The following is a 13,508-nucleotide window of genomic DNA, read 5'->3' as shown; positions in this document are numbered from 1 at the left end:
CAAAATCAGAGAACCCACCTGGATTAGTCTGTGATTTAATTTAATTTGCTCCGCATCAAGGACATGTGATGTTCAAGCGTTGGAGATGCACATGGTACCTATGGATGTCGATGTTATCAGTCGGCCGATGCGCACCTATTTATCAGCCGGTTTTTTTAGAAGAATTTATCAGTCCTTTTTTTTTTGAGGTGAGAAGAATTTATCAGTCGGTTGAGTGTGAGCGTTCTTCAAAAAATAAATGGGCGGCGGCCATATTTCGCGTAAAAGCCCTAACAATTGGGCCAGCCAGCGGGACCTTTTCAGCCCACCGCGCGGAATTTTCATGGGCCGCTTCCCCCGTTTCTAACCTAGCTCTCTCTCCTGCTTTGCTGGCCAGTCGCCATTCTCGCACCGCCGCCGTCCCCAACGCCAAATCCCTCGCCTCGCCGCCGCCGCCCTCAGCGCCGCCTCGCCGCCGACCACTTCCCAGAGCCGCCTCGCCGCAGATCACTGCCCTGCGCCGCCTCGCCGTCGACCACTCCCTGCGCCTGCCGAAACCCCTCCCCCGTGCGGCCGTTCCCCCAAGCCGCCTCTCCCTCCGCCCTCCCCTGTCGCCGGCTCGACGCTCGGCCAGCGACCCCTGCTGCTCCACATCGTCAAAGCGCTAGCCCACAAGATCGCAGGAACCATGTCGTTCGCCGGCGTATCCGTCGTCGCCGGCGGTGGCGGCAGGCTGCCGCGGCCGTCCGCGGAGTCGGACACGATCTACTCCGGCTCCAGCGCGGCCAGCAGAGGCAGCTCCTACTATCACCTGCTTGTGGTGGAAGGTTACTCCCGCATCAAGGACCTGCCCAATGGAGGCACAATCATGGGCCGCACTTTCAAAGCTGGAGGCTATCGATGGGTTCTGAGGTTCCATCCCAATGGTTATTCCCCGGAGGATGTCGGTTTCATCTCTGTTTATCTCGTGCTTGACCAGGATGTTGCACGGCCTTTGAAGGTGCATCTCCAGTTTAGTTTGGTTGATGAGGTTAGCAAGCAAGATCAGGCATTCATCCGTGCAATCAAAGCATGCGACTTCTCTGGCAGTGGCTCTACTTGGGGCCGCAGTTGTTTCATAAAAGGCGAGGACCTTGAGAATTCGGAGCATCTCAAGGATGATTGTTTCACCATCCGGTGCGATTTCATCATCGCCCAAGCTGCTGCTGCTGCTCCCTTGGTAAAGGTGCCGTCATCTAACATAAGCGAGCATCTGAGCCATCTCTTAATGACCAAGGTGGGCGCCGATGTGACGTTCGAGGTCGGCCATGAGACGTTCGCCGCCCACCGGTGTGTGCTCGCGTCCCGTTCCGCTGTATTCATGGCACAGCTCTTTGGCCCCATGAAGGAGGGGACCACGGCGGCCGCCATACGAATACAAGACATGGAACCGGACATCTTCAAGGCACTGCTTGGTTTCATCTACACTGACTTGATGCCGGAGATGGAGGCGGAAAGAGAAGCAGAAGTAGAAGAAGGTGGAGCTGAGGAGGTTACATGGCTGCGTCACTTGCTTGCCGCGGCGGATAGGTTTGATCTCCAGAGGCTCAAGTCGATGTGTGAAGAGAGGTTGCTGGAGCACATAGATTTGAGCTCGGTGTCGGCCATCCTTGCGGTGGCAGCGCAGCTCCAATGCTGTGGACTCAAGGAGGCGTGCCTGGAGTTCCTCAAAGTTCAGTCAGCTGCAGACTTGGGACAAGTCATGGCGACCAGCGACTGGGAGCACATAGGTGCAACCGATCATTCCGTTCTGAACCAGCTCATCGCCAAGCTTGCTTCCAAAGTTTAGTTTGTCTGCTGTAACAGTGTCCTCATGGGGTTTCTGGTATGCATAAGAGGATCAAACATATGTGCGCATGGCATGGATGGTTTATAGATTCAGTTAAGCAAACATCAATGTTGATCTATTGTCATGCATTCCTTTCATGCAGTGTGAATCTGAGTACATACTCCGTACCTTGGCTTAAGCAATCTCCTTGTTGATCGATCATGCGATCCTGAAAAATGGCCAGGCCTGGTGAAAATGAAACAGTGTGAACGTGTTTCTGTCTATCTAGCTATGTGATCCTGAAAGCTGTCCAATCTTCAGCTTGAATTAACGAATCGGAGGGAACTGTACAGATCGTCGGTGCCATTCCTCCAAGCTCCCTCCCGTCGGCATACTATTGTTATGGCATGACGGCCACCCCCTTGTGGTCGTTGGTGGGGTACGACGGCTTCTCCATTGTCGTTGAACATGTTGATTGCTTGTTGGTGGCCGCCTCTTGCCGCACGAGTGGTTCCACCTGTCCTGCAGGAGGTAGATGAGCACCATGTTGGAGATCTTGGAGGTGAGGAGCACCGTCTAGAACCTGATTCTCCTGCGGGTCCTCTCCCTGTATGTGTGGAGGTCGATGTAGACGGTGGCTACTCCCACCACACACACCACTACTCCCATCAGCCAGTGCGTCAGGTACCACATGCTCTGCGCCTTTACGCCCATGGATATATATGCCAACAAACATCAGAGGAACACAAATTCTGATAGAAACATCAAACTTGTTAATCTTGTTCGTGTATTTGCTTGTGTACTACATGCAGGGTTTATCTCATGTAGTTGCATTTTACACGACCTTCATATCTCCACAATATTCCTAAAATCAATGAAAAAAATGTTAGTCGCCTATTCACTCCCCTCGACTCACCCCCTTGGTCGACATCAATGATCTTTCACATCCATCGGTTGTCACATCCTCCTAGTCCTAGCAATTACATCTAGCTTGTTAGTTTTGGGACTATAAAAAGAGCAAAAAATTGTCACGACATCGTAACTAAGGGGTAAAGTATGGGAAAAAGTAATACTATAAAAGCTATCACAAGATGACAACTGTGAGGTACAAAAAGAAGTAGAATTTACATACTTTTACTTTCTTTTGCTCATGTTTGTTATTTTGAAATGCACTTTCCTTTATTGCACATTGTTTTGGTTCATTATGTCACTAGAATAAATTGTTAAACCATTTTTTTCTTCTATTATGTTGTTATTATTTTTTATGACAATGGACTCGAGCCGCAAATTGTTTTGTGATCAGTTTTTGTACCACAAATGTCTGTTTTCTACTAATTTATGTATCAGATAGAAAATCAATTTATGCATGTAATACCGTTTCTGAAGCCTAGAGTTTTATTTATTTTTCATGTATTCACACATTTTTCTAGTTTAATTTTAAATTGGCTCATAATTTAGGATCTGATAACACTAAATCCTATAGATAACCGTTCAAGATAATCCAGTCGGCCCAGAGTAGGTGGCCACACTCTCTTTGAGCCCGCTTGCAAAAGCCCAGCAAAGAAAGCAATGTAAGTCAATTTGTTAGTAGCAGGTGTCACACTGGCGATTTCCACTAAAAACACTTCAACAATTAAACACCAGGTGAAATAGTTCTCCTTAGACTCTTGGATGCCGCTTCAACCCCTACAATTTAATTAGGAAGCAAGCAAACCGTCGGGCCGGCCACTGCCTATGTTTCGGATTGGACTGATGAAAAGAACCGGGGATGGTCTGTCGACTAGTATTTGGAACAAGAACTCGCCCAGGAGATTTTAGTTTGAGATCAATCTGTGCCAAATCTAAGAACCCACATGCATTAGCCGGAATTTTAATTAGGAAGCAAGCAAACCGTCGGGCCGGCCATTACCTATGTTTTGGGCTGGACTGATGAAAAGAATCGGGGATGGCTGTCGACTAGTATTTGGAACAAGAACTGGCCCGGGAGATTTTAGTTGACTTTGTTAGTTGACAAGCAAACCGTCAGGCCGGGAACAATGTCATGAGGATGGTCTGTCTAATCTGCCGGATCATCTGTGTCCCCATGACATTGTTAGTTGAACGGGAAATCCTAGTAGCAGTGACCACATTTTTTGGGAACGCACACATAATATACTCCAGTTTACGTCGTTCATGGCCTGGCAGTAGTAGACACTGAAATACACTGTTTTGATTAGAATAAGTAGAAACATACTAGGCATGACAGAGGTGAATTATTGTGCTGGATCAGCCTCAGCCTGCCTTGATCTTGTTTTTGAAGCTGCAGAAACTGAAGCAGCATACCTCCAGAATACTTGTACTCCAACTGATGCATCAGCCTTAACCTGTCGTGGCCAGTTGACCCTTCCCGTTCTCCTTCCTCTGCTACAGTCCCATAATTTTCCCCTTCGTGACAACGACTATGGGATTATGGGGGTGTAAGTGGAACGGCCACCAGATCTCTCCTGCTCCTTGTCGTCCAGAAACTGCTTAGATTCCTCGACGAGGCAGGCAAAAGTATTGACAGGATCATGCCTTGTCCCTCACGTGTTCGTTTTGGCGCAAATTGATGAGCCAGATGTGGATACGCACTGATCAGCGTATCGCGTATGGTCACACAGAGAAACAATTAGTGTGGCTGAGAGCTCACTTTCCTGTACACAGATCACCCTTGAACATCTCGCGGATCAGGACCTTCTAAATCTGCATTTATTTCCCTCAAGATCTGCAACTAGTCCCGGTTCGTGCGGCTAAGGCATTAGTCCCGGTTCACCTGGGCCCTTTAGTCCCGGTTGGTGCCACGAAGCGGGACTAAAGGGTGCGATGCCCATTAGTACCGGTTGGTGGCACCAACCGGGACTAAAGGTTCCTTTAGTCCCGGTTGGTGGCACCAACCGGTACTAATGGGCTTTGAGGCATTAGTATCGGTTCATGGCACGAACCGGTACTAAAGGTCCCATTTTCAAACTCTACACACACACCCCCCTCCCTTGACCGCCTTTTCAGTTTTAGAAAAAACAAAAGAAAATGATGGAAATGTCAAAAAAATAAAATAAAATAAGTTTCCCATGTGATATGTGGTCTAGTTATTGGGAAAATTAACAAATATGAATTTCGACTTTATTTGCAAAATCTCTCTGAAATTTGTAAAATGGTCATAACTTTTGCATACGAACTCGGATGAAAAAGTTTTTTATATGAAAAATCATCTACTCGAAAAGTTACATCCGAACCCCGTTAAACATTTTCAAAATCCTCAAAAACCTAACAGAAAAAAAGTTACGGGGCTTTTAAGATCTAGAGTGGAAAAAATCGAAATTTTTTCAAACTGTGGTCAAACAATGGTCAAACTAATTATTCTAGAATATTAGTGTTACTAAATAATTATTTCAGTTATTTTGAATTTTGGTCAAATCTGGTCAAACTGTGGTCAAATAATGGTCAAACTAATTATTCAAGAAATATTAGTGTTACTAAATAATTATTGTTTTTTAAAACAATAGTTTCAAACTCAAACAGTGAAATGTGTCACTTCATGCTTAAGCAAAATTCCTGAGGGTTAATAGGATTTGACATCTTATTATTGTTAGGAAAACAACAAGTGCAGACTTGGAAACGAGGGAGAATAGAACCCGGAAGTTAAGCGTGGTCAGGCTGGGGGGAGGATGGGTGACCGTTCGGGAAGTTAGATGATTTGGAATGATGAGGGATGATTAGAGATTAGAGGATAAATTGAGCAGTGATGATGGGGGATGATTAGAGATTAGAGGTTAAAATAATTCAGAAATTTGAAAATCAAAAAAAATTCAAAAAAAATAAAATAAAATTTCCTTACCAACCGGGACTAAAGGTGGAGCTCCACGTGGCCGTGGCCTTTAGTCCCGGTTCATGTAAGAACCGGGACTAAAGGGGAGAGGCATTAGTAACGACCCATTAGTCCCGGTTCAAAAACCGGGACTAAAGGGCCTTACCAACCGGGACAAAAGCCCCTTTTTCTACTAGTGTATTGTATCTATCTACACTTGAAAAGCTGTGCAATCTGCAGCTTCAGTCTCTGATCTTCCTCTTCCAACTATTTTAATTCCAGCTCATGAACTGTATAGATCGGTGTTGCATTTGCCCAAGTAGAAGAGGACCCTGATGGCCTTGGTGCTCTTCACGTTGCTCAAGAACCTGATCAACAGCACGCCGACCCACATCAGGAAGCCAACCAACGACCAGAGGAGGAAGGCGTGGAGCTTGAGCTGCAGCGACAGCTTGGGCGTCAGCTGCAAAACCCAAAATTCAAGTGTTCAATTCAACCAAGGTGTAAGTTTGCAGTCTGTTACAAAGACAGAGAACAAACTTAAAACTAGCTTCAGACGTAAAGTCCTCAGGATTTGAGCAAGGAATTCCCAGGAGGATGACAACAAGGGAGAAACATGGTACATATAACGAAAGAAAAGAACATTGTCAGGTAGCTCAGAAGATGGCTTCATTAGACATGACCCCTTGATAGACTTCCATTCTTCCTTCAGCCACCGTCAATCTGAAGAATTCGAGGTAAACAGAAAGTATAGCAGAACTGCCAACAAAAGGCATCATTTTTTCCTCTTTCCCATATTGAGACGGCCAAGAGGTAAACAGAATGGCCACATATCAGGTGGATGTTTCATATCAATATTTTTTGAAAACTACATGAATATTTTCTACATTGTACAAACATTTTTTTAATGTCACAAACATATTTTTAAAATGAGTGAACAATTATTAATTGTAACATACATTGTTAATGGTACGAAACATATTTTTTAATACAGTAACATTCTTTAACGTTGTATAAACCCTTTTTTTAAATGTCACAAGCATTTTTTAATGCTATCGACTTTTTTTTTCAAATTACACTAGCCAAATTTTATACTATATTAATAATTTAATAATTTCATACTAAAGGTTTGAAAATTTGAAGTAAATTTATTTTTAAAATATAAAAAATGTGATAAAAGGAAAAAAGATGAACGAAGGAACGACGAATAGAAAGAAATGAATGAGAGGCTACGCTCGGTTCTCTAATGAGACGGCCCACTAGTGCGTCCTTGACGACACCAGGCTATACTAGTGCCCCCTGCTCTGCTCGCTATTCTCGCACCGCCACCGACCCCAACCTCAAGTCCCTGTCTCGCACCCCCCTGCAGCAATGATTTTTTGTCATGACAGATGTGGGAGGAAGAAGACTTCGACACCTCAGGTACTTATATTTTTTTTCAAATTCTATTATGGAGTTTTTAATGATTTGTGCTACTTCTCCTGTAAAAAAAGGATTTGTGCTACTTAGCATACGACCATCTGTCTTTTAAAAAAACATGAACATAAAAAGGGAAATTCCACATTGGATTTTCATGGGTCGTGCCCCGTTTCTAATCACTATTGCTTTGCTTTGCCGCCAGGGCTATGTATCGCCCCTACTAATTTGTAATAGGTCTCGCCAAAATGTTTTGCCCTCGTGTAGTAACCGGCCCGACCCACTTGGTTGTTTTTCTTTTCATTGCTAGCTCGCTCGGGTTTCGTTACTCACTCAGTCACTTAGAGTTTTGATGGTCTTTCTTTTCTTCATTATGTCTATTGATTGGACCGGTCCCATTTTCATTGTTTTTTTTGTTTTTCTTTACGGTTTTCATTGTTTTACTTTCCTTTTTTTTGCGCGTTTTCCTTATGGGTTTCTCTGCTTTCCATTGCCTTTTTTCTTTCTTTTTGTGTGTGTTTTCCTTTACGGGTTTCATTGGTTTTCAATAGTTATTTCTTTTCTTTCTTTTTCTGAATGCTTTCTTTATGGTTTTTTTTGTTTTCTTTCTTTCTTTTTCTTTACAGTATACTATGTTTTTCTTCCATTCTCTTGTTTCTTTCAACGGTTTTCACTGGTTTTCTTCGGTTTTGCTTATTTTTCCTCTTCTTCTTTTTTTGGTTTTTATTGATTTTCATGTTTTTTATGTTTCCTGCTAGGCTTTTTTCTTTTCTTCTTTTTTTGGTTTGCACCAGTTTTCTTCATTTTTTTATGTTTCTCCATGGTGTTTCTTCGGTTTTGGTTTTTTATTTGCTTTTTTCTTCTTTTTTCAACACGTGACTACTTTCTTTCATACAAAATAGTATACTTTTAGTATAAATCATGAACATATTTTATAAACATTCAAAAATTATAACAAATGATTAACATTTTTAGTAATGTATTAACATTTTTTAAATATATGTTTCTATGCCCCCTTTGTTCATTCACATTGTAAAATTTCCGTGTACAACAGAAACTTTTTTATACATGTTTAAAATAATCTCGATACATTATTAACATTTTTAATACATGTTTTAAACATTTTTTGTCATGTGTTAAACACTTTTCAAATAAATGTTGAACCATATTTTTAGGTACATTTTTAAAAATAGATGAAGATATTTTTACATTGTATAAACACTTTGTTTTTAAAATTTCATGGACATATTTTCGTAATGCTTGAACATTTTATTCAATGTAAGGTACATATTTTTTGAATGGGTCAAAACATTATTTTCGAATTAGATGAACATTTTCTTACATTGTACTATAAACATACATTTTTCGAACATGTAAGCAGTTTTAAAACGTCACAAGCATATTTGTAATGCTATCAACATTTTTTATAAATGGCACTAACATATTTTTGAACTGTAGTAATATTTTTCAAATTAAAAGCATACAAAATTGAAGCAAAGTTAATTTTTTTAATAAGTATTTATAAAATTGTCGAAAATATAAGAAAATGTAATAAAAAAAGACAAAGGAAGGAAAGGCGAATTGAAAGAAACGAATGAGAGGCTACGCTCGGTTCGCTGGCCCACCTCTCCGTCCATGCGTCCCTGCTCTGCACGCTATTCTCGCACCGCCCTACGCCACCAAATCCCTAGTCTAGGTCCCAGTCTCACGCCCGCCGCAGCGCTGCCGCCCCGCCGTCGATCACTTCCCAGCGCCGCCTGCCGAAACCTGCTGCTCCACATCGCCAAAGTGCTAGCCCACTAGATCGCGGGAACCATGTCGTTCGCCGGCGTTTCCGTCGTTGCTGACCGCCGGCTGCTTAATCGACCGTCCATGGCGTCGGTCATCTACTCCGGCAAGGCCAGCAGCGGCAGCTGGTGGTATCACCTGCTTGTGGTACAAGGTTATTCCTGCACCAAAGACCTGCCCAATGGAGGGAGAATCAAGGGAAGGTCCTTCCGAGCTGGAGGATATCGATGGGTTCTGGAATTCTATCCCAACGGTGATGTCAGGGATACTGCCGGTTTCATGTCCGTTTATCTCGTCCTCGATCAGCATGTTGCACGATCTGTGAAGGTGCATTGTCAGTTTAGTTTCATTGATGAGCTTGACAAGCAAGTAAATAGATGCATCCGTGCAAGCAGAGCACGTGACTTCTGTGCAAACAACCGTGCCTGGGGTCGAAGCCAATTCATAAAACAAGAGGACCTTGAGAAGTCAGTGCATCTCAAGGATGATTGTTTCACCATCTGGTGCGACTTCATCATCGCCGAAGCCGCTGCTACTACCTTCATTGAGGTGCCGCCATCTAACGTGTGCGAGCATCTGAACCATCTCTTTGCGACGAAGGTTGGCGCCGATGTGACGTTCAAGGTCGGCCATGAGACCTTCAGTGCTCACCGGAACATTCTCGCGGCCCGTTCCGCCGTCTTCGGCCCCATGAAGGAGGGGACCACGACGGGTGCCATACAGATACAAGACATGGAACCGAACGCGTTCAACGCTTTGCTTGGTTTCATATACACCGATTTGATGCCGAAGGTGATGAAAGTGGGAGGAGAAGCAGAAGAAGTTGGAGCCGATGAGGTTACGTGGCTGCGACACTTGCTTGCTGCGGCAGATCGGTTTGATCTCCAACGGCTCAAGTTAATGTGTGAAGGGAGGTTGTCGGAGCACATAAATTTGAGCTCCGTGACGGTCATCCTTGGTCTGGCAGCACAGCACCATTGTCGCGGACTTAAGGAGGCCTGCTTGGAGTTCCTCAAAGTACAATCTGCTGCAATCCTGGGAGGAGCTCATCGCCAAGCTTGCCTCAAAATCATAGTTCGCTGGTTGTAATGGGTGTACTTTCACTTAGGGTAAAATGCCTCGGTCGGTAAACTTTTGTGCGGAATTCACTTTGGTCACTAGGTCACTGTATTTTGGGAAGTGCAAACTATGGTTTCCTGGAATGTCTCACTATATTGGCATTGCTTATAAATCTCCCGTTAATTGATCATGCGATTCCCGGCCAGGGAAAATGCAGCACCGAGAGTTGTTCTCTATCTACTCTGACTTAAAAGCTGTTCAATCTGCAGCTTCAGCTAACAAGTTATCAAGACGCAATCCCAAGCACATGAACTGTACAGAATAGGTGTTGCATTTTAGAGCCCGGTCCCCTGGTGGGCGTTGTTGAACGCGTTTTCGAAGTTGGTGATCGACAGCGCAGCGCCGGCGATGACCAGGGCCACGCCGGTGATCTGCATGGCAATGTGGCAGTAAAACAGGACCCTGAAGGCCTTGCGCTCTTCACGCCGCTCGAGAACCTGATCAGCAACACCCCGACCGGTATCCGGAAGCTGACAGACGACCAGACGAAGAAGGCGTGGAGTTTGCAGTCAGTCAGTGATAGCAGTTCTACCATGACACATTCAGAGTTCAACCAAGTGTAAGTTCAAGAGTTCAAGAGTTCAACCAAGTGCAAGTTTGCATTCAGTCACTGATAGCAGTTCTACCATGACACATTCAGATTATTGCATTAAAAGTTACTCCAATGGGACATGGAAAGAATCTCTGAAATTTATTGACACGAGAGAAAAGGAAAACGTCACAACTATTTTTTTACCTCCAATGGCGGAACGCTGTTGTAGCTTTGGTTCAGATCCTCCAGGCTATCTGAAGCGCTATGGATTGAGTTTGCAAGCGAGAGAATCAAAAACCCTGACACTCCAGGGAGCAGGCTTTTTCTTCCAAACTGTAGGAACAAACACCTCCAAGGAGATCGAAAAGAGCAAGCAACTGAACTGAACCAAACTGGACCTTTTGAACAGCAAAAGGTCAAACTGAAAAAAGATCGATCGACGCCAGCAATGGCAGAAGGAGAAGACGAATGGACAGGGCAAGCTTCGAGTCTCTGCTCTCCCAACACACTACTGAGAACAAAGATCTGTCATCCACTTTAAAAAAATCTTTATCTAGATGATGAACAACCAGAAGAATAATTGTAGCCTTTGTAATTTTCTTTTCCGAATAGGTAGCTTTGTACTCTTTTTTCTTGTCAGGGTTTTATCTCCAAGGGGAGTTTACCTAGACGGTTTTAGGGAGGCAGCAACTAATAAAGATCAATATTTATCAATATGACACTGCCTCATTTTTCTATATTTTTCCTTCAATTTTTAAACCTGCCTGTATTTTTTAAATAAATCAAGATTTTCTGACTATTTACAAACTTTGTATTTCTAAAATGTAGAAGGTCTGAAAGGCCTAGACGGACCGGAAGGTCTAAAAAGCCTAGTCAGAAGGCCGGGCCACAAGCGTGTTAGACCGTGCCTGCCTTTTTAGTTGGCGTGCTTGGCAGATCCCTAAGCCGAGGCCTTCGGCCCGCATTGGGTTGTGCCAGGTCTTTATGTATGTGTACCGTGCGATGCCGACCCATATGGCCAGGTTTGGGTGTGACCTGGCCATATGGGTCGGCATGACGCGGCCTGGGCTAAACCATGCTTGAAGAGCCCCGTCCGTGGCTGGCCCATCTCGTGTTTTACTCCTGTGTTTCAATCGGTAAAAACAAGCGTGCTCTATACGAATCGAACCAACAATCATCATGATCGGTGTAACCATCCCGCCACCAGCGAGATCTGATAACTTTCCACTTTTCTTTCTTTTATCTTTCTTTTTCTTTTTTCCTTTTTTCTTTTACTATTTTTTATCTTTTCTTCTTCCTGATTAGATGAATTTGTTTACAAATACATGAACCTTTTCATAGAATTGTGAACTTTTTCCGAAATTCAATGAACTTTTTTTAAAAATTTGATGAATCTTTTTCAGATAAATCACTGAATTTTTTTCTCTTTTCATGAACAATTTTCAAAATCAATGAACCTATTTTCAAATCCAATGAACTTTTTTTGAAATTTGATGATTTTTTTTAAATTCAATGAACTTTTTTATTGAAAATCGAAAAACCTTATTTCGTTTTGGATGAACTTTTTCTGATTCGATGAACTTTTATTCGAATTCGATGATTTTTTTTTCAAAATCATGTGCCTGCTTTTAAAATTGGTGAACAATTTTTAATTCATGATTTTTATGATTTTTTTCGTTCTCTTTTTCATATGCGATCGAGGGAACCCAGGGGAAATAAATGCAATCGATCTCTCCTGCATGGGCCGGCCCACCAGGGTTGGCACGTGGGCGCCACGGAGCTTCCCTAGCGCCTGATGCGCGCAATGAGAGCTCCCGCGCTAGCTACAGGATGTGTCGTGCGTCACGCATGTCATGCGCCCCAGCCCAGGCACGCCCGTCGTTACACGGGCGGCCCATCGGCACATTAGGCATTGTGGGCACACGTAGGCTCAAATAGCCCAAACATTGCAGGGAAATTAATAAAATTAGAAAAATTCAAAAATTCAAAAATGAGAAATGAGAAAAAAATACAGGAAAATAAAAAATTAGGCAAAGTGCCACGTGTGATAAATCTTGAGCTTTACTAGTGGTTGCCTCATTAAAACCTTCCATCTTTTAGGAAGTTAAAGAGTACAAATCCACGTTCGAGATTACAAAAGGAAAACAAAATTACAAAAGGATAAGAAAATTACAAAATAAAAGGAAAAATTACAAAGACTACAACTACAAATTCTTTCTCTTCTTCGATGGCAAGGTTTGCGAACATGGTTACCAGTTCTTTGTTGTCTGCAGTGTGTTGCGCTCTCCTTCTGGCTAGTTCCCCATCTTTCACAACCATTATTGTGCTGACCATATCCAGGGTGAGACCGGTTTCTTTTCTCTAGTATTCTTCCAGTTAGGTTGAACGAGTTCTCCGATGATGTCGTTCAGACGGGTAATGAACACATACTGTGCTAATATGAAAAGCACCACATATGTAACCTTGTGGTCATGCCACCACTGCAGTATGTCAAAGTCCTTGTCGTCATCTTTATTGAAGCTGACTTTGTCGTTGTTGAGATAATTCGCTAACTCCCCGCCACATGAAAGCACAAGCGTTGTTGCTGTTGTGGAAAAGCTCAGTGAAGAGGAGGAAGAACCAAATAACTTGCTCCGTGCTTCTTTCTTTTTTCTGCAACTGGTGCTAGTGGTGGTTGTTTCATACCCCGGCATACTTTTGTTCATACTTATGGTAAACTTGAGAAAATTTATCACAAACATCAGTGAAATAAGCACAATAATTTAACTATAGGGACCCAACTAGTACAGCGAGTGCATTGCCAAACAAAACAAGTTTAGCCATAGGATCCAAGATAAATGCAAATGCATACGACATAGGAATTTTTCCTAATATTTCAAATATTTAAGTTTCATGTTTAGCTGTTGTGGATGGCAATCCTTTTTTGTCTATTTTGATGACAAGTATTTTCGGATGGAGGGAGTACCTATGAACATTCTGATTCAGTAATAAAGCTTTGTGAGATTTAAAAAAAAAAGCTGATGTGCTTGCCAGATTCTCAAAAA

At 43.1% G+C, this 13,508-nt stretch overlaps 2 protein-coding genes across 2 annotated transcripts; both read left to right on the top strand.

The window, feature by feature from the left end:
- The first annotated feature begins 358 nt into the window (after positions 1-358).
- Positions 359-1,938, top strand: LOC109746484 (BTB/POZ and MATH domain-containing protein 3). Its single transcript, XM_020305609.4, has one exon. It carries the CDS (start codon positions 668-670, stop codon positions 1,805-1,807), a length of 1,140 nt encoding a protein of 379 aa, XP_020161198.1. The 5' UTR covers positions 359-667; the 3' UTR covers positions 1,808-1,938.
- Positions 1,939-8,840: 6,902 nt separating this feature from the next.
- On the top strand, positions 8,841-11,332 carry LOC141026034 (BTB/POZ and MATH domain-containing protein 3-like). The gene is made up of 4 exons (XM_073501983.1): positions 8,841-9,830; positions 10,268-10,491; positions 10,705-10,879; positions 11,105-11,332. Exons 1-4 carry the CDS (start codon positions 8,841-8,843, stop codon positions 11,141-11,143), a joined length of 1,428 nt encoding a protein of 475 aa, XP_073358084.1. The 3' UTR covers positions 11,144-11,332.
- Positions 11,333-13,508: the final 2,176 nt, after the last annotated feature.

This window comes from Aegilops tauschii, chromosome 1 (genome assembly GCF_002575655.3).
Source record: "Aegilops tauschii subsp. strangulata cultivar AL8/78 chromosome 1, Aet v6.0, whole genome shotgun sequence".
Taxonomy (NCBI): Eukaryota; Viridiplantae; Streptophyta; class Magnoliopsida; order Poales; family Poaceae; genus Aegilops; species Aegilops tauschii.
Note: the sequence above shows the minus strand (reverse complement) of the source record. Positions and strands in the feature narration are given on the sequence as shown.